The following is a 21,907-nucleotide window of genomic DNA, read 5'->3' on the forward strand; positions in this document are numbered from 1 at the left end:
TATAATGTATTATTTGTTTCAGAGGTACAGGTCTGTGATTCAACAGTCTTACAGAATTCACAGCGCTCACATAGCACATACCCTCCCCAATGTCTATCACCCAGCCACCCCATCCCTCCCACCCCCCACCACTCCAGCAACCCTCAGTTTGTTTCCTGAGAATTCCTCATATCAGTGAGATCATATGATACATGTCTTTCTCTGATTGACTTATTTCGCTCAGCATAATACCCTCCAGTTCCATCCACGTCGTTGCAAATGGCAAGATTTCATTCCTTTTGATGGCTGCATAATATTCCATTGTATATATATACCACATCTTCTTTATCCATTCAGAAGATGGAGATTTCTGAGATGAACTGAAACATCAGCCAACATTAGGCTGGAGCTCAGGGGCCTGAAAAGCCAGAGGGTTTCCCTGGAGGTCACCATAGCTGATGCTGAGAGCACAGGGAGCTGGCCATTAAGGATACCAATGCCAAGGTAGCTGAGCTGGAGGCTGCTCCCCAGTGAGCCAAGCAGAACCTGGCACGGCAACTGCATGAGTACTGAGAGCTCATGAATGTCAAGCTGGCCCTGGTCATTGAGATCACCACCTACCGCAAGCTGCTGGAGGGTGAAGAGAGCTGGCTGGAGTCTGGGATACAGAACATGAGTATCCATACTAAGACCACCAGCGGCTACTCAGGTGGCCTGAGCTCGGCCTATGGGAGGCTCACAAGCCCTGACCTCAACTATGGCCTGAGCTTCTTCCAGTAGAGCTTTGACTCTGGCAGGGACTCCAGTGCCTTCAGCCAGGGCAGCTCCTTTAAGGCTGTAGTTGTGAAGAAGATCGAGACCTGTGATGGGAGGCTGGTGTCTGAGTCGTCTGCTGTCCTGTCCAAGTGAACAATCACTGTGGTCCCTCCCAGCCTCCCCACTCTTGTGCCTGCCATAGAGCCTTTGGGGGAGGGAGCTGTGCAGGGGAGCACTGGGAACAAAGAACCCACCTAAGGCTCAGCCCCAGTTCTTATCCTACCCTTGGGGGGTGTCTACTGTCCTGGGTACCCCACCTTGCCCATGCCTCCAACTAAAAGCCAACCCAATTTTGGAAAAATGAAGCCCCAGGTGGCTCTGCCAATCCCCTGTCCGCCAAATAAAATTAAAACAAAAACATTTCGCATGGTGCTGCTATGTGGTTTAAATGAACTAAAACATGTAAAGCACTTAGCACAAGGACAAACATCAAGCAACTACTCAGTAGATGTTACTTATTTTCATTGTTATCATATACCTACAGTTTTGATTTGATGAAGCTGCCTCATTATTATTCTAAGAAGGCTGGAATGGTATTTACTGTTTTCTAGTAATCCATCAGCTGGTTGTCATTCTTGATTTCTCCTTTTCTATCATTTCCCATATTGTGTCCATCATCAAGTCCTGATTTTAATTCTTGGATAACTTTTGAACCCATTTACTTCTTTTCACCCCCATTACTATCACCTTCCTTCATGATACCACCAACTTGTGCCCAGACTACTGTTTAAACTTTCTGGTTTATCTGTTAGTTGCCATTTTTGTCACTCTCCAGGTCATTGTTTACCCTGGAGCCAAGGTGATCTTTTAAAAACACAGAACTCTTTATATCATGCTGCAGCTCAAAGCTCTCCAGTGCTTTCTGATCTGAAGTCCCAAGATTTCTAACATGATTACAATGTTCTACCTGACGCAGTTCCTGCCTACTCCTTCTGCCATGTTTTCCAGCCCCCTCTTACTCTGCCCTGCCTCACTGCAGTGTTCCAGTCTTGGTAACCTTCTTTTAGTTTATCAAATGGTTAATAATAGTCTTGACTTGACATTTTTTACATTTTTTAGTATCAAAAGAAATTCAATGTTGCTAAGTAAATGGACTGTTACATGGGCTGGAGCTTGTGATTTTTCCTTCAAAGAGAATTCTTCCATATATATCATCAAAGCAGTACTATTAATAGTATTGCTTTCAGCCTGGTCATGGAGGAAGAGTATCATTGAATTGGACATTATATTCAGTATTTGTTAAAATTGGATTTTACCTAGATCCTGGTGCTTTATAATTTTCAAAACCACTTCCCATTCTTTCCTCTCATTTAACTCTCACAACAACTCTGTGAAGTAGCAAAGACTGGAATTATTACTTTCATCTTACAGATTATGAAACCGTGCCCAGACAGGATGGTAATACTCATTCCATCCTTTTCATACACTTAAGACACCCATGGCTCACTTCTATTTTGCATACACATGGCTGGTGTTCACCTGTGGCAGAAAGACAAACTGAAGATACTCCTTTCAGGTTTCCAGAACAATCTTCTCAATTTTAATTTTTCAGGTTATTTTGGGATTCCAGGTGGGCCTTGTACACCTTTTGGCTCCCTTTGTAATATTCTCCCTCCCCCTTTATAATATTCTTGACAGGGGCATAAAGAACCTGTTTCTTTCCTAGTTATTTACTTTCAATATTTTTATGACATTTTCTGACCTGTATAATAGCAAGTTTACAAGTATTTTTTTTATGATTTATGCCTTTGTTTTCACACTTAGAAAACTCTTTCCTTTTTTTTTCTTTTTAAGAGAGAGAGAATCTTAAGCAGCCTCCACACCCAGTGTGAGCTGGACAGAGGGCTGGATCTCACAACCCTGGGATCATGACCTGAGCCAAAATCAAGAGTCTGACACTTAACTGACTGAGCCACCCAGGCACCCCAGAAAACCCTTTCCTATATAGACATATAAAAATTTACCTATTTGTTTCCTGGTGCTTTTATTTATTTTTCCACATTAGTGTCTTTAATCCAGGGTTGGCAAAGTATGGCCCATGGGCTAAATCCGGCCCATTGCCTGTTTTCGTAAACAAAATTATATTACACACAGCCATGCCCATCCATGTGTTTAGGTATTACCTATGGCCGTGTCATGCTGCAGTGGTAACACGGACCATCTGGCCTGCAAACCCAAAACAATTTACTATCCTGTTCTTTACAGAACAATTTTGCCAACTCCTGCTTTAATCCATCTAGAATTTATTTTGATACAGTGTTTAAGTCAATTACCTAATTTTTTCTTCAAATAGCTAGTACGTTTTCTCGATACTATTTATTCAACAGTGCAGTTGTGATAGGCTGAAAAATGGCCCAGAATATGTTCATGTCGCAATTCCTGGAACCCATGAAGGTTGCCTTATTTGGCAAAAGGAACTTTGCAGATGTGATTAAGTTAAAGATCTTGAAATGGAGAGATTATCATGGATTTCCTGGATGGGCTTAATGTAAGTACCATAGTCTTTATCAGAGGAATGCAGGAGGAGTCATGCAAAAAAGAAGAGGATGGGATTGAAAAAAACAGAGATAGTAGGGATGCACCATGAAGACAGAAGAGCCCACAAGCCAAGGAATACAAGGTGGCCATTAGCAGCGGAGAAAGGCAGGGAAACAGATTTTCCTTCCTCAGAGTCTCCAAAAGGAAACAATCCTGCCTACACCTTGATTTTAGCTCAGTGAAACCACTTTTGGAATTCCAACCTTCAGAACTATGAAGTAACACATTTGTGTTGTTTTAAGACAGTAGTGTGGTGGTTATTTGTTACAGCAGCATAGAAAACTAATACAGCAACATTTCCTTAGAATTTTATTTTTTTTTATTTTTTTTTTATTATTTTTTAAAGATTTTATTTATTTATTTGAGAGAGAGAGAGAATGAGAGACAGAGAGCATGAGAGGGAGGAGGGTCAGAGGGAGAAGCAGACTCCTTGCCGAGCAGGGAGCCCGATGCGGGACTCGATCCCGGGACTCCAGGATCATGACCTGAGCTGAAGGCAGTCGCTTAACCAACTGAGCCACCCAGGCGCCCCTTCCTTAGAATTTTAAATATTACCTTTATCACATGCCAAATTCTTATCTGATATAGATACAAATTAATGTCTTTAAAAAAATTTTTTTTATTAACATATGATATATTATTTGTTTCAGGGGTACAGGTCTGTGATTCATCAGTCTTACACAATTCACAGCGCTCACCGTAGTACATACCCTCCCCAGTGTCCATCATCCAGCCTCCCCATCCCCCCACCCAACAAATTTAAAATCTGGCAAAGAATGTGAATAGGCATAACTGTATCATGAATTAAATATCCAGTTAATCTGAGTACATGAGGAGGGGGCTCAGGTTTGTCCTACGTTGACAGAAAAGAGATTCTTTTTTGTTTTTATGAGTTTTCTTCTACCTTCTTCTTATTGGTAATCAAAGAAATGCAAATTAAAAGTGTTTTTTTTTTTTTCCCTTAACAATCAAATTGACCAAGACCAAAAAAAAGTAGTAGAAAGTCTGAGGAACTGACACTCATATGTGCTGCTAGTGGATGTAGAAGTTGTGAGTCTTCCTGTAAGACAATTTGGTAATTATATCAATAGGCTTAAAAGTAGGTATATGCTTCGATATAGCGATGCCACTTTTAGGAGTTTGCTCTAAGGAGGTAACCGTGAGCATGCATAAAAATTGTGCTCAAGAATGTCCATGTCTGCATTGTTCATGAGAGCAAAATATTGGGAAAAAACAGAGTATAAAGAAATAAGGGATTACTATATAAAATACACATCTTTTAAATGGGATACTATGATACCATTATGATGTTAAATAATATATAATACAGCTATCATTAAGTATAGGATTAAGTAAAGGGAATATATTAATATATCAATATTTACTATGTTAAGTAAAGAGAATTTACAAAAATGGTATGTCAAAAATTATAACATCATTCTATTGTATGTATAGTATTAATTATTTATATGTGAAATTTTGTCAACTTGTGAACATAGGATAGAAGGGATAGGAAAGAAAAGATATTTATTAATCTGTTGTAGTAAGATTGTGGATGCTTTTATTATCTTCTTTTAGCTTCTCTATATTTTTATATTAAATAGTTATCAATTGCTTTTCTGAAAAGAAATTATATATTTTCCTCATTGCTGCCTCCACTCCAAACCATAAACTGTAGCAATGATTATAAAAAATACTATCTATCTGGTCTGAAATATACCTGAAGTTTTATAAATTTTTTGGACAATGAATACGAGTGGGAATTAAAGACATGCTATAGAAGCCTTTTGCTCTGACCAATAGGATTTTGCCCCTCTGAGTAAAGGACTGGCCAGTACAGTTCTATAGGATCTAAGAATGCCATTTGTTTAATTGGCCTGAAATCCTTGAAGGATCTAGGAACAGTGTTACAGCTGTTTCCACATATTTTACAATTCACTATTTCCTGGGTATGTTAAGTTTTATCTTTATATTCTTCTCACTTATTTTTAATCACAGTAGCAATAGTAAAGCTCAGATTGAGTAGAAACCAGGTTAGCTTTTCTTTTATGGCTTAGAAAAGGCCTTCGATCAAAGCATGGCTCACTGCACCATCCAAGTAACCTTGGTTAGCCTCGGTCTAAACCCCTGTGCCAACAAAATGGTAGACTTCTTCTCAGCATTGGGAGCAGACTATGCCCAATTCCCTTTCATCACAGTATAGAAATGTTTCCTGCTCAGCTGTGGATGCAGTCAGCTGATCTGCACATTTAGAGGATTGCTCCATTGAGCCTTCTTCTTCCTACAGGCACATGTTCCCTGCTCCGTCAATATCACCAGAGATTAACCAGTAATGATGCCAAAGGCTCCCAGTACAGACACAGAGCTGAGCTCATGCAGGATTCCTGGGCCAGGTTTTGTCTTCAACCAGCAGAGATATCACAGCAAGTGGTTCTCAAGGGCAGAGGGAAATGGTACATGAAAAATGCCCCAATTCCATCTCTTTGGTCTGCTAGATAATCTTCTATTAATGCTAATGTCACAGTCTCTTCTTCTGAAGCACAGTAAATTGGATCGCCTCCAATTCACAAATGGTTTGAGTTCAGAGTTCTCTTTGTGAGATGGTTGTCTGGAACTTAGGATGCATTTTTCCCAAAGAAATGCAGATAACCTTGTGGTTAAGGATCCAGGTGAGCTCTCAAAGGCCAATTTCACCGAAATCTCCTTGCTGTCTAATGCTAGTGGGAGTATAGCAGTTGACCACTGAGTATAAGACTAATTGTGTGGGAAAGTAAGTCCATTTCCACTGTGGGATGCTGGGGACACATCTCTCTCCATTGGGGCTCTACTATCTTAATTCTTTTCTTATTGAATACTAGTAACAGAGGGTGCTCTCAGTCCCTCTGCCCACAGAGTGGCTTCTGTGGCCCAGAAGCAGACTTCTGGCAGTGTGGTTTCTGGGAGTAGAGAGAACCAGTTCAGATGCAAGGTGGAATCATAAGTCATAGTCAGCCTTTCCCCAGTTTCTCTGGTTACTCATCACCTCCTCCTGTTGTTGGAGATACTATATGACTAGAGAATTTGGGCCAGGAGCTAGCAGGAAGAAGGGAGAAATGAGAAATGGTAGAAGGGCTGGGTTTTCTCTTCATCTCTTTCCCCTCAAAGCTCATATCCTGCTACTCTGCAGGAAGAGAGATGAAATGAACAGTGGGGAATAGGACTCAAGGACAAGAGACACTGAGAGGGGTGCCCAGACCCTAAAAATAATAACAGAGTAAGGAGATGGGGAGGAATGAGTTTCTGCATTGTTTTGTTTAGTTATTGGCAAGTGTGTTATCTTCGTCTTTTGGTTTTCTTCCTTCTACTGCTCCTTTTAGGTTTCTCCTCATCTACTCAATTTTGGAATGACAATGTTCCCATGGGCTCAGGCTTGGATAGTCTTCATTTATAACTATATACTTTCTCCCAAGCAATCCCACTAATTTCCATGGATTAACATCTGTTTATATATTTATTTATCTAACCTCAGACATCTCTTCTGAGCTCCAGACTTTTCACTTGGATATTCTCTTTAATATCTAAAATATAACCTGCCTAAAATGGTCATCTAAAGTGTGGTATGTCTAAAAGCGAATGCCACTAGAATATAAACTACATGAGGGCAGGGATTTTTGACTGTTTTGCTCACTACTATATTCCCAGTGGCTAGAAGAGCACATGGGACATAGCATAGTAGGTGCTCAATAAATGTTTATTCAATGGACTCTTCATTTTCTTCCCCAGATGCCCCTGTTTATCTACCAACTTGCTTCTGCTATGGGGCTATGAGGTATTATTGGCATCTTCTCCTTTACGTCTAGATCCAATCATCCAGTCCTCTTGGTTCTCCAAAAGAGATCTCAAATTTTTATAGTCTCCAGATGCATTGCCTAACCCTTAGTCAAACTTCCTGAACTTCTTGTCTGAACCACTGCACTCATCCTTCTCCATTTACTGCAGCAGCCTGCTACATAGACTTCTTACTTTCCCTTCCCTTCCCTTCCCTTCACTCAACAGCCAGAGTGACCTGTAAAAACAGAAATTTGATCACGGAATTATTTTAAGTTAGATTTAAGTTCTTGAAAACACTCCAACAAGGTCCTGCACCATCTTGCCCAGTCACACCGTGCCATCTCATTTGTCTTCTCCCGAACCTCCTATCTCCATTTCGTTCCTGGAACACATAGAGCTCCCTCTTGCCCCCTGGCTGGCTCTTGCTTATCTTAGCACTTGACTCAGGTTTTTTCTCATTCTCCCAAATATGCAGTGAGTACATTTTCTCACTAAGGATTCTCTCTCCTCGGTTTGATTTGTATACTCATGGTCTTAAAATATCACTGGTCTCACAAAAGTGTGATTTCGTTGTTACCATCTCAAGTATTCCTTTGGTGGCTACTTTTGGGATAAACTCTTAGTTCTTTGGGAGGGCCTGGGAGTCCCTTTCTGAGTGGGTCTTGCTCGCCTTCCCGGGTACACTCTCACTCTATCAGCATGCCCCCTTCTGTGTATGTGCATTCTGCCCATGCTGCATATAGCAGCTATTCAAATGTGTCACGTTGGCCCACACCATTGTATATATCATTGCCTTTGCCTGGAGTGCCCTGCCTGGTTTGTCATCTGGCCCACTAGGACTTATTCTTAAAGACCCAGATCAGTCATCACCTCTTCTGGGAAGCAATCCCAGAAACAACTCCTCCTTTTGTGTGAGCTTGGTGCTCCATGTTTGTGCAGCAGTAGACCCCGGATGTCCCTCTGTCTTAACACTTAACACGGTACATCTGTGATTTTTGTCCATTTCCGGTACTGGTCATGGACTCTGGCAAACAGGGACTCTGTTTTCTTCATGTCTGTCTTTCCAGTGCATGAGAAATATTCATCTACACACACACACACACACACACACACACAAGACAGCATTCATCGTTTTGCTATGCATAATGTGAAGTTGCATGCAGAAATAGGGGGAAATCATTTGCATGTATTTCAGAAAAATATTTCTGGTTCTTTTGTGCGTTCCTTTATCTTTCTATTCTGATGTGAATATTATTTTAATGAAATGATTCTTCCTTTCCTTTCTCCCCTCCCCTCACTCTCTCTCCCTCCCTTCCTCTCCTCATCCTTCACTACCTCCCCACCCCCAGTGATTTGGGAAGGTCTTGGCAGTTACTCACTTGGAATAAAGATTGAAGTCCTACAAAATAAACAGAGGGCAATTAGTGATTTTAAAGTGTGTTAACCCACAAAGATTATTTTCTTTCTCTCCATGCCCATTTGGTAAGATGGTTCTCTGGGACTGTGCAATTACGGATGAATGGCACTGAAATGCTTGGACAATAATTTGTAGGAAATACAATTATGAGTCGAAGTCTTTAGTGGGAGTAAATGAATAGTTTGTTGGTTAACAGGTCAACGTTGAAAGCCCAAAGTGGTTAAACATTGTATTAAATTACACATTAAGAGCTTAACCCTTTTCATTTGAACATTTTCATAAATTATTGAGCTTTTAAACTGTATTTTTATGTTTTTTGATTTGTGGTAGAGAAAGGAAGAGAGGTGCCCAAATTGGGTTTTCTAAGAGTTCTTGAAGTGAAATGACTCACGTTTACAATGCGGGCAACGCTTTCTTCATCACAGAAGCTGGCTGGTTTGCCTTGTGAGGCACTTAAATAACATTTATGAAGTAAGGAAAATAATTTTTTGAGTATCAAAGCTATCTGGGTACAGTTAATTTAGAGTTATTTCCAGAGGCCAGCAATTCGATTATGTGTCCAGTTCTTTGGTTCTGGACTCAGAAGCCCCGGTTTCAGAACTCAGTGCTGACGTCTCCTGACTGTCAAATCTTGTCCCTGAAGCATTTCAGTTTCCTAATCTGTTTAATCTGTCAAAAGAAAAACAACAAGAAAAAACAAACAGTTCTTACTTCAAGTGAAACGACTTAGCCTAGGTTGGGTTTATTCTAAGTTCTTAATAAATGTTTGCATTGTTTGTTCTGCTTTTAAGCATATTGGATATTATATACTTACTTAGGCATATATCTTTTTTTTAAAGATTTTTTTATTTATTTGTTAGAGAGAGAGAGAGAGCACAAGCAAGGGGGCGGCAGGCAGAGGGAGAAGCAGGCTCCCCGCTGAGCAGGGAGCCGGATGCGGGACTTGATCCCAGGACCCTGGGATCATGACCTGAGCCCAAGGCAGATACTTAACCGACTGAGCCACCCAGACGTTCCTAGGCATATATCTGATGGGATTTTGCAAGTGAATGTCCAGAAGGCAGTATTCAAAATAGTTAATTTAAATTCTTATGAGCTGAATGCTAATTGTGAGCCCAGGACTGGGTTAGGGATTGTGACATATATAAAGGAAACATATAAAGCAGTGGCCGTGCATTCAGGTAGTAAATGTTGAGGTGGGAGATAAGACACAGGCACTGTGATAATTACGGAATAATTTAATACTGAAATATATGGTACTGACTATAGGTTACGTAGCTTGTCTCCTCAGCACGGCCGCCACTCCCTCCCCCCTCCGAGCCTTCTCAGCCTGTGTGTATTTCAGCAGTGACAACAAAAAATGTAATTCCCTCCCCCTCCCCCCAACTCTCGCAGAATCTCCAGTGTTTTTCAGCATTCCTGCCTGCTTGTGATAGGTGTCATCATGACAAATGTCATGTGAGTTCATCAACTAATCTGTTTGTTGCTGTCACCGTGAGGCTTCTTTCATCCACTTTACCTCCTCTTTGGGCTTTCTTGGTCATTGTCATCCATTCAGGAAGGTGCTGTCCCTGCTGCTAGTAGCTGCCATGAGAGTACTGAAAGCGTGGGTGCTAAGGGAGCAGGCTTTCACTGCTACCCAGTTGGTCAAACCCTGCCATGTGGGAGTATTGTGTCCCGTGATGAAGTGTGGTGACCACCTCTCTTGGCCACTTGGGGTTCCACCTGATCACCTGGACACCAGAACATTGGAGTGCTTATTTCTCCGTGTCTCAGTCATGATTTTCCTCATTCAGTACACATCTATTGAACACCCATTATATGCTAAACACCGTGATAGGCATTGGTGCTGTGATGGTGAGCAAATGTAGGTATAGTTCCTACTGTCTTGTGCAGTAGGGGAGACAGAATTACAGTAAGAGATCAAATTGCAGTGTGTTGAGTGCTAGAAAGGAGAAGAACATGGTGATGGGACTGATTATAACACAAGGTTGGGCCCATTTGGGAGGTCTTGGAGGCTTCTCCGAGGAACCAAAATGAACATCATTCTGAAGACTGAGGCAGAGTGAGTTAGTGCTAGAGTTCCAGGCAGAGGAGCTTCAGGTGCAAAAGCCATCTGGAGAGTTCCTTCAGGTCCTTTTCTCAGGTTCAGTCGTGGATCCAGGGGCTCAGGAAAAAGGGCCTATATCTGAGACAGACCCTGTCATCCTCTATTTTTCTCTCTGCTCCTTTGCGTAAGCTTCTCCTACCACACAAAGCAACTCAGACAAATGGCCCACAGTCTAGCCGCAAACCTGGGCATGCCCAAATCCCAGATATAAACAGATCTTTTGCTCCAGTACAAGCTCCACATCGCTACAAGGTCTATAGGAGGAAGCGGACATCAGCCATGGGCTGAAGTGCTCCCTGAAATCCAATGGAAGAAGTGGGGCTTGAGCTGCATTTTGGAAGAATAGATGAGGGAAGGCAGGCAAGGCACACAGGTGGAAGGGGTAAAATGGGTGAAGGGATAGAGGAAGGAATGATCCTGTCAAATGAGAAGAGGTAAACAGACTGGGCTTCCTGGAATAGAGAGTTTATTACAGAGTCAAAGACCATCAAGTAGAGTCAGATTATGGAGAGTCTTGAAAGTCAGGAAGGGAATTTGGGGCTTTGTTACTGAGTATTGTAGGCAGATACTGCAGGTTATAAACAAAAAAGAATGTAACTAAAATAACTTAGCAAAGTTTAAAAAAAAGAATAAGGCAGAATGGTCGCAAGAGGAAAAGGTGTTTGTAGAGGGTCTAGCTCAGGTGATATTATAATTATTTTGACATTTGTGAGTTTGAGATAACAGTAGCTCATCCAAATGTCAATATCTACCATGTAGCTGGAGATACGACGCAGGCACTGATGAAACATCCAAGCTTGAGGCTTTGGTCATACACATAGACAGGTGTTATTTTGCCATGAGAGTGCATAAGTTATGAGATGATTTTACTGCTTTCTAAAAGCTCTGTCAACAATTGAAAGGACATATATTTATGTTAATAGTTAAAAATGCACTTCAAAGATTCTGTGATTTTTTTTTTCATTCATTCTGACTTGACTATTATAAGAATGATTAGTTGAGAAATACCTTTTTGTCCCTACTCTTGGTTCTGCTACCTGAAGCTTGCATGTTGGTAGGTGCAGAGTAGGGGTTTTTGGCATATTGATTTAGTATTGTGCACAATTGATCACAGAGTTTAAGAGCATTTTTGTCTTTGATAAACATTTTCTATGCTTGGTAGAAAATTTTCCATATAGACATTCAAGAACGGATCACAGAAATTTGCATATGTATGCATATACATATAAAGAGACTTTATTTTATTTTATTTTCCCAAAGGTTAAAACATACAAACAAGGAATAAAATTAAAGTTATTTTCTTTTGGGATGATTTATGTCTTAATTTCTGCCTGCCCTATAATTAGAAATTTTGAACTCTGTAAATTATTTCAAGATAAAATTATTGCCCAAGTAAACTTCAGAAATTACATCATTAACCTAGGGACCTTTCTAAGCCTAGAACAACATTATTGGTACAAGTGCCCATGCACACACAGACACATAAATAAAGAGGGAAGTTTAAAATAATTTGAAAATGATTTATTGTCAGCTACCTCTGTAGTTGGAGATTCAAGTATTATTACTTTACTTTAGTGCAACAAGGGAGGACAGTAAGTTGCTGTGGGCTAAAGGTAAATTATGATCTATTGCAAAGGAGGAAGGAAATGTACTGAGGAAAGAAGAAGGAGTTGGGAGTAAGCCATGTGTTTTCTGAAGTATTGCTTCAGATAATGGCTTGAAAAAAGTCTTTGCCTTGACCCTTGTTGGGAAAGGCCAGAGTAAACTGGGAGACAGACTACCTTCTTGAATCTTTGATAGTTAAGGAGTAGCATCCTGGCATGGGGAGGATCAGATGGATGAGCTGGACCCTGATACAAACCAAGATCTCTAGAGTCTCAAGTTCCCCCGTCTTCAACTTTGCTTAGCAAAGCCATCTTGGACACACACACTTTAGAGTTTGAAGGGATCATTTAATACATCAGGGCTTAGGACAACCAATCCAAGGTAATTTTGATTCTGTATTCTACTAACTCTATCTGTAAACTGAGCTGAAGTCTTCAGGTTAGAGATTCGTTATGAACTTTTATATCGGAGACTCTCATAGCCACTTGTTTTTATTTGGCATAAGAAAGAGGTGGTAAAATTTCATTCTCAAAACAGTGTGATGCCAGGAAGGAAAAGACTAAAATATGTTTTAGATCTATTATGTGCAAGGTCCAACCTAGATGTTTCATAGTTTTCTCAGTTAATCCTCTTACCACTCTGTGGGGAAGGAAACCGGAGCCCATCCTTGAGTATATTACCCTTGGTTAGAACATGGCAAAACTGATTCGATTGTCAGTTGAGTCTGCCTCCAATTCCTGTATTTTTCACCCCCTGCCATGTTCAATCCTGCATTATTTTTTATTGCAACATGTCACAGATGAGAAAAGTAATATCCAAAAAAAAAAAAAAAAAAAAAGTAAAAGCACTGGTGCTCATCAAGCCTGAAGCTTGCTTTCCCAGACTCTTCCTTCACAGGATTCTTTGGCTGAATAACATCAAACTCATGTTAACTATTAAAATCTCTAAAGGCAAGCTTTCCTCACTCGGCTTTAGGTTTGCTCCCAGAAGTAACTGTCACCCATCTTCGAGCAGCTACCTCAGCCCGGGACACGGTATTGGCTCTGGAGGATGCCGTGGACTGGCGCCCCGGGGATGAAGTTGTCATCATTGGCGGAATAGGTGTTGAAGGTGCCAAACCCATGGAAGAGCTTGTCACTGTGGAAGCTGTGCACAATACAGACCTCCATCTGAGGTCACCCTTGAGGTACTGAATGTCAGCTTGGCTCTGTTTCGACGGAAGCAGATGAGGTCTTAACTGTGTTGGCGTCTAGACACTTGCTTGTCCTTCCATGATGTCTTTTGACATTAAGTAGTGCTAGATGTGTTGATGAGAAAATTACAAAGCACAAAATGTTTGAAAGATTCAGACTTCTTGAATAAGTTTTTCCTGTAAGACTCTAGAACTTCCGTCTTATGGTGCAGTGCACCTAATTCTCACACACTTGTGCCCATAGTTCAACTCTTCTGTACCTGAGTTTGTAAAGAAACAGACTCCCAAAGGAGAATTATGCTAATCTAGTGGCTTACTATTTTAGTCAGATTTGGAGTAATATCTTCAGATGAGTGTTTTCCATGTGTTTTTTCTTCAGATATTCTCACAACTTCACAGACAATTGGGTGGCTGGAGGACGCCATGTTTTAAAAGTCATGGTAGTGCTGCTTAGCAGGAGTGTCACCATACAAGGAAATCTCACTGCCGAGAGGATGAAGCACCTTGCTTCATGCCAGGAGGCCTGTGCTTCAGAAGGTAGAGAAGTATTTTGCTGGGAAGACAATGAGTGAAAAAGAATGTTCTTCCTGTCAAACAATATGTAGTAATGTCGACTTCCTTCAAAATGGAATAAACCCTTAACCTTTGCATGTCTGTAATATTCTTTAGTTTTCAGAATGCTCTTGATAAATTGTCATTTCGTCTCTTGCCTTCCACGACCTTGTAAACGAGGTAAACAAGTTTCCACTTGTGAAATTATTTCTCTGGGGAAAAAAAAAATCCTGTTAAATAATTAAATCCAGAGAGTCAGATTAAATTTCCAAGGAAATTTATAAGGGAGTCTTAACTCTGATTCCAGGCCCCTTCTAAAATTCTCAGGAAAACAATTTAATGCCAGAGTCATAGACCCAGGCAGAACATTCTTACTGATTAGACTGATGGGGCTCTTGTGCCCCCCCGCCTCACCCCTACTTTTAGAGTTTGTTTTCTGAGTGAACTACCACATACTTTAAGTAAGTGGTTGAAAAAGTCAATTTATCTTCTAGAAGAATAACAGGCACTGAATCACACTGATGTGCCTATTAAACATCTATTTCAGGGATGGTTAGTTTAGTAGGTTATGTTTTAGTTTCCCAGGCTGTAGATTATGAGGCTTTCACATGTTGTGAAGATATCATTTGTCAACTTTGGTTTAGGATGGTGTGGGTGTCAAGGATGACTCCCAGGCATGGGCTCTGGATGGATGATGAGGCTATTTAGTGAGATGGCAAGAAGAACAGCTTTTGGAGTGGGAGGCTACAGATCATGATTTTAATTTTGTACATGTCGGCATAGATGCCAAGCCAGGACCTGCGTAGAGGTGCCTGGGAGTGTCTGGAGCCTGGCAGAAATGTCATGGATGGAGTTAAAGGTTTGAGTCATGTCTACATATAGATGCATGTGGGTGTCATGTTGGGATGTGGTTGGGTGAGAGAGACCTTGATTCTACCCTCCACCACCCAGTCACTTAGCTCACAAACATGTCATTCTGAAAAAGGTTTGGATACTGTGGGTTAGAATCCAATGATTGCCAAATTTAACAATTTTGCTGAAATGGGAACTGCACTGTATTCAAACTATCTCGGTAGTTCTCATACAGGTATTCTCAGATCATATTGTCTAAAATGCTGCATTTGATTGTGCTGCTAGGGAGCCCATGCTTCTAGGTCTGGCCCATTGCAAATCTGTTGGCTCCTAATGGAAAAATCCCTGATTTCATCACAACTCTTAAATGTTATTACAAAATTCTCAAAATAAATCAAAATAGACATTCCTTAAAAAAAATAACATATCGCTCGCCCTTTCTTTGTATGGGGCTGAAGTGTGGAAATGAGGTAGCCAAATAAATAATAGAGGCCTGGCCACTCAAAATATTATGGATCACTGGCAGAAATAATCAAAATTGTGATAAAGCATACAAATATGAAACACCTCTTTATTTACCGCTTATATATTTATTCCTGGGTGTTAGCAAATTTACTGTGACTTATTCACTGTGGAATGATACATCATTTTGTATTTGTGGCATTTTGATTTATTAACATGGATAATAAAGAACTAATTCAGAAGATGAGTTCCTATCCATTCTGAGGTTAGGTCACACCACCAAATGCCATGTGTCCACAGAAAGTGTCCTGGATCCTGAGGTCACAACACTTTGACGCAATGGTAGCTGAGTGTATTAGAATTGTGCAGTTTGTTGTCCTCACTAGGGAACTGGCTGGGAAGGAGGCGTTGGGGGTGGGGGTGGGGAGGATGCTGCTCAGCTGCTTCTCTGGAGCCCTTTGCCATTTCTGCAGTGGCCTTATTGCTATGTCCCCAAACTACAAAGCAGCAAAATAAAGGGGGGAAACTCCACTGGACAGCTTAAGACTAAAAAGAGCTGTGATTACATTCAGCGCTCACATTTCTTCCCTACAATTATCAACCACGAGAAGGTCATTTTATTGCACACTCCCTCCAGGGGATCTTTTGGATTGAAATAAGCATCTATTTAGGTTGGTTTTGTGGGTTATAGTCAGCCTCTTTGTGACAGTAATTAAGGTGATTGATTTGGGGGCTTCTGGAAATAATAGAGTGAAGGCAACATCATGTCCTAGTTATCAGATGTTTTAATTAATAATCCAAAGAGGAGAATCAAAGTAAAAGGGAAATAAGATTATTAAATGAAACAAACAATAATGGTTTGTCCCTTGTGCTGACAGTAAATTTCATACCAGATGATTTGTCTAGAAGCACGTTGCACCTGCTTCAGGACCCCCCGGCTTCATTCTGTGTTTCAGGGGATTTGCAGGACTGTTTATATTCCAAGAGTGAGAAGATGTTGGGATCCAGGGATCTGGGGGCCAGAGTCATTGTTCAGTCTTTCCCAGAGGAGCCCAGCCAGGTCCAGTTGAAGGGAGTGCAGTTTCGGGTGTTGGGGCAAGCCTTCCGTAAGCATCTGAGCTCCCTGACTCTGGTGGGAGCTATGAGAGGTAAGCAGGCCCAGGCCTATGACTTCTCATTTTTCTCTCTTCTTCCATGTTCAAGGCTGTACATGCAAGGGTCATGATAGGTATCAGATGGGGACATGGGGGGTTCAAAGGTAGATAATTTATACTCTAGATCTGTGGTTCTCCAATTTTAGTATGCCTAACAAAAATTATTTGGGGCACTCACTAAAATTTAGGGTTATAGACTCTGCCCTGACAAATTCTGGTCTAAGGTAGGCCTAGCAATCTGAATTTTTAAAAGCAAGCCTTGTGATTCTGGAACAAGTAGTCTAAGGAATACACTGTGGGAAACATCACTATAGGTACAACAGACATGGAGTGAGCCACACAAATCTGTGTTTTGAATCCTGCTTCTGTCATTTACTACCTTTGTGACTGCAGGTAAATGGATATTGAATAGTATAAATAATCCGTGCTATGAGAGCCCAGCACAGCAGAAAGCATTTCCATATGAAGTTGTCCTAACTCAGAGGAGTCTTCTACCTGGGAAAATAGGGGAGAATGGGCTGAGAACCAGGTACTTCTCCTGGGCACATTGAGCAGGCAGAGTGTGCAGATCTTGGCCAGAGCTAAAGATATAGGAAGGGAGCAGGAAAAATCAAATGCAGGTGAGAACAACTAGGTGAAAAAGAAGATCAGAACCAGAAAAGAAGAATATGACCAGATGTAAATAAAGGTTCTAAAACCGAAGTTGGAGAGACATAGGAACATCCAGGGCAAAAACCCAATACCGGATGCGGACATGCAGAGAACCAGAGATGCTAAGTAATGAGGACAGCAGCTCCTTTTCTGAATCACCCTCCCCACCCCCAGCTTCTCCAACACCCACACATTCAAGCTTTGCCTTCCTGAAAAGGGCTGGTGCTCTGGGGGTGCTGTCTGACAGGAAGTATCAGGACATACTTGGTGGTTCAAGCGGGTCTAGAGAGACGGTGGAATTTCAGCAGACAATGACAAAGTAATCCTTGAGATCCTTGAGGACAGAATCCTGGCACCTGCAGCATTTTTTTTTCTCACCTCCAATAATCCGCACACCAAGGATGTCTATCCTAATTTTCCAGATCTCCACATCATTTATTTTTGACATTCATTTAGGGAGATGTTTCCTAACATGGCTCCTTCCCTAGCACATTGGGATGATCGGTACCTTTGTACCCTCCTCCCTGGCTCTTTGGTCTCCTGGTGCTTATAGTGCCGCATAAAGTTTGATGTGGGACAAGCTCCAGTATCAGTCAGGGTAGAAGTCACATATGAGTTATATTGATTAAATGTAATCAGAATCCTTCCTTGCTCAAAAGTCTATCTGCCTCCGCCAACCTGCTTCAGAATAGCTACACTTTTATCTATTTTTTTTTAAATTTAGTTTTAGGTGGAAAGGATTCAGTGCTTTAAAAAGTTTGAAAAGCACTGAATTCATACATTATCCCCTGTAGGTCTCTGTTAAAATGCAATTGTCTTTCCTGGGAGGGGTTAGAAGCTTCTGGCATGCTTGCCAAAGAGTCTTTTATTGTGTCATGCCCTGAAGGCTCTTGTACCCTGTGTGGCCAGTTGCGCCTGGACACTAGAGTTAGAACGTGCTGGCATCTCTGCTACTTTTACAGGTAAATCCCTGAATTCCGCCCATAACAGCTCCAAAAACACATTAGTGCTTATTGATTGTTCAGATGCGCAAGCCTATACTGAATGAGTGTATGTAGAGATCTGGAGTCAGGAAAAGTCTGCAGCAGGCAGTGTTTCCTACAGAGGTGGGTATGGATGGGTTAACTTATTGGTGAGTAATGTGAGGGTATCTGGTAGCAGAGGAGCTGAGATCTAGGAGAATGTGGAGGCTCAGTGTCTATAGTGACATTGTCGTTGAGAATTTTCTGGATAGCTCCAATTTAAAAGTCAAATTATTCCATAAACCGAAGTAATTTTTTCCGTACTTCAAACATTTGATATTTATATAATATCTCTCACTACCTGGAAATAATATAAAACTCCTTTATCAGGATTTATCATTTAATTATCCATTATTATTTTAATGTAAGTTTCCTACACCAGAATGAAGATACACAAGGGCAGAATTTACTTAGTTTTGTTTGTCCAAGTCCTGAAATATATAGTTGATACTCAGTAAATATTTATTTATTGACTGATCCAGTTGATATAACTTCATGGGGGGGGTATAAAATATGCCCATGGAGCCAGGGTAATGATTTTCCTAAATGTCAATTTCTTTTAGCATAGTAGAGGTACTTGCCTTTCACTTTCATCAACCTACCACGTTCAAATGTGAAAGTCATGATCCTCAGGTCAACCTCTGGCTTTACTTACATTTTGAATAAGAATCTCTGGCTGTCTTGGGCCAAGGATATAATTGCCTGGCAAGTTAAAAGAAATATGTCACAGCCTGAGGAAATAATGACTGTGTCTCCACATGGAAGATGTGATTTTCAAAGTTCATGGTTTGGTCCTTCAAGAGTACTCTTCACATTGTCCTTGACTTCTCTTTAGCCACTGTCTGCCATATTGTGATGAGGATAGCAAAGATGGTGGCCAGTTGGAAATCCTGACAGCCAAGAATTCTTTGGTAGTTTGGCCATACTGTCTCTTTCTCAGATGGTTTTCTTTCTAGCACCTGACTCTTGGATTCCACCTTGCTTATCCTTGGTATCTTTGAGGTGCCTTGGCCTGGGTTGCCCATTTTCTTGATTTGATTTTTCTTTCCAACTCCTCATTTCCTGAGTTTCATTATTGTAGGGGGAGTGTTCTCAGTTATATTACAGTTTGCTTTGGAAATGATCAACAGACTCTAAGGAACCTTCAAGATTCACTTCAAATGTTTGACTTACTCTTTCCTCTTCAGATTCCTATGTACAGGGTTGCACAGTGTGGAGCTCCTTCAGTAGAGGCCTTAGCATGTCAAGGACCTTGGGCCTGAAGGTGGACAGTAATGTATTCTATGATATTTTAGGCCATGCACTGCTGGTAGGTAAGTGATGAATTTGTTTAATTTTGGCATTCTTGAGTAGGACAAATAGTTTTTCAAGAGGAATTTTCCCAAAATTTGAATTCCCAATCTGTAAAAACTTTAGCCTCTGATCATTGGAAATAGGCCATAGTTTAAAATTCTGAATTTAAATTTACCCAACACTAATTAGCTTCCTCAACTGTATCAAGAGGAAACTGATCTTTTGAAGGTGACATTTCAATTCAGGTTAATAAACATGAAATGGGAGGTTTTCAAATTTACTGTCAGCAATTTTCACCATAATTTAAAGTCACGTAAATAAATCTCTGTACAGTCTCATGAAGTGTTAAGCCTTGATGTTGGACAGGAAGTTAAAAATTCTGAATTCTGTTCTTAGTTTCTCCTGTGGCTTGCTAAAGAAGCTCATGTTTCAGAATCTTCTGCTTGGTCACTTGTATCCACTTTTTTCTCCTAAAGTTCATTCCCCTTGCAGAACCCAGAATTATCCCTAAAAAACACAGATTGCATCATATCACTCCCATCCTTAAAACACTTTAAGAATTTCTTATTGCTATTAGAATACAATCCTAAATCCTTAACCTGGCTTAGAAGTCTCCCTCAGTGATTTTGTCTCTATTAACGTTTGTGAACTTGTCTTGCTCTTTCTCTATTCCTTTGTACTCTAGCTACACTGGACTGTTTTAATTCTTTCAAAAGGCCACATTTTTTTTCCCCTCAAGGCTTTTGCACAAACTCTTTCCCTCTACTCATACTGCTCGCTCTCCTCCTGAAAAGTTCTCTCCCCCACACCCCCAAATCAAGTCCCTCTGTTTAAGCTCCTTGGGCACCAGTCATCATTTATTGATTTAAAATTACATATCATGTTTCTGATCATCGGATTAATGTCTGTTTGTACCACCAGATTTAATGTGAACATTGTTTCCTTAGCATTTAGCACATTAACTAGTCCTTTGTAGGTATATTTGAAAGAAATGAATGAATTAATGAACAAAAGGTCTTTGAATATATTGCAATACAAAAGCAAATCAGAGGTTTTCAATGAAAGTCAGACTATATTTGTTAAATAGTGTTTCATATTTAAATTAATTCTGTGATACCATCAGTGGGAACATGTATGTGTTTCATTTAAGAACGATCTGTTGAGAAAAAAGCTATAAAGGTCCTAATCCTGAGAGGGAAACTGTTTAATGAGAAAATATGGATCATATAAACTTGCTTTAAAACAAACTCCAGCTCTAGAAGACAAAAAACTAAGGACAATCGTGGCAATCAGGTGCAGGAAAATCTTTTGTTTGGAAAAGAACAGTTACAGGTCAGTTAAACTAACAGGTGGAGATTGACTTTGTTTATTCTTACTTTTGTCTGTGTAAGGGAAAAGTTTGCCAAAACCCGGAGCAGAAATTCAGGAAGGTACCCTAACAATATTAATTTAGCCGAAAACAGTTATACGGAATAGACATTAACTAGGCAAGGAAACAAACCTGAAGGAGGAATTTAGCCTTTAGTGCTTATTTTGAATTGGAAGCTCTTGACATCTATTATACTGCAGGTGATGAAATTAGAATATTTGTTTATTAGTGCATTATAAAGTACTTAATTTCATGCAAAATGGGTTTGTAAACCCAGTTCATGAAAGGACATGGGAAGCTCATATACCGAAATACCTAATAAGGAGAAGGGTCTGTGGGGCTCTTCTTTACTGATGCCCCATACATGGCTAATCGGTCTCTGTAGCAGGGCCCATGCTCTTTTATTCTCTTCTATTCCAGACCACTGCGGATAGTTGGTGGCCAGTTTGAACAGCTAGGGAAGGGGCTGGAGCAGACACATGCATATGTGGCATTTGACTATAGAGACAGTCACTTAGACTCTTCCTAAGAAGTAAAAGAGTACCTCTGTTTCTTTGTTCTTTATTCTGTTTAAAATGAACTTCTGATTCACTAGGATACTCTAGAACTAAAAAGCCCATATAATCTATATCTCTTTGTCTGGTCGATAAATTAAAAACACACAAACAAATTTAAAATAAGCCACACCCAGAAGAAGAAATAGTGTTGCCGTATCTCTCATCTTCCTGGGTGGCATGAAATGCATGAAGTAACGACCTTTGTTCTCAGGTACAGACATGGACATAAAATACATCTCTTGGGAAGCAACTCCTGAAAAAAAAATGGGTAAGTATGTAAATTGGTTTTATTTATTTATTTATTTATTTATATTATGTTAGATTAATCACCATACAGTACATCATTAGTTTTTGATGTAGTGTTCCATGAAATTGGTTTTAAATTGAGTTACACTCCCCTTAAGTTGTCATGTGTTTTACGGACAGATCTGATGGCAAAATGTTAGGTATCTTAAATTTGTGGAACATACTAAATGTTTTCTAAATAATATATATTTATGTATGCATGACGTAGGCTGTGATGTGTAC

General features: G+C 40.3%; 1 protein-coding gene and 1 pseudogene across 1 annotated transcript in view; both read left to right on the forward strand.

The window, feature by feature from the left end:
• Window positions 1-888, forward strand: part of LOC116635852 — a 2,038-nt pseudogene extending 1,150 nt beyond the window's left edge.
• PKHD1 (PKHD1 ciliary IPT domain containing fibrocystin/polyductin) overlaps window positions 1-21,907 on the forward strand; it is a 440,651-nt gene that overhangs the window by 163,741 nt on the left and 255,003 nt on the right. Inside the window, exons 37-41 of the mRNA XM_032410150.1 lie at window positions 13,251-13,461; window positions 13,847-14,004; window positions 16,290-16,481; window positions 19,348-19,473; window positions 21,591-21,647. Of these exons, the coding sequence (XP_032266041.1) occupies window positions 13,251-13,461; window positions 13,847-14,004; window positions 16,290-16,481; window positions 19,348-19,473; window positions 21,591-21,647 (744 nt within the window). The remainder of the gene's footprint in view (window positions 1-13,250; window positions 13,462-13,846; window positions 14,005-16,289; window positions 16,482-19,347; window positions 19,474-21,590; window positions 21,648-21,907) is intronic.

This window comes from Phoca vitulina, unplaced genomic scaffold, assembly GCF_004348235.1.
Source record: "Phoca vitulina isolate PV1807 unplaced genomic scaffold, GSC_HSeal_1.0 scaffold11, whole genome shotgun sequence".
NCBI lineage: Eukaryota > Metazoa > Chordata > Mammalia > Carnivora > Phocidae > Phoca > Phoca vitulina.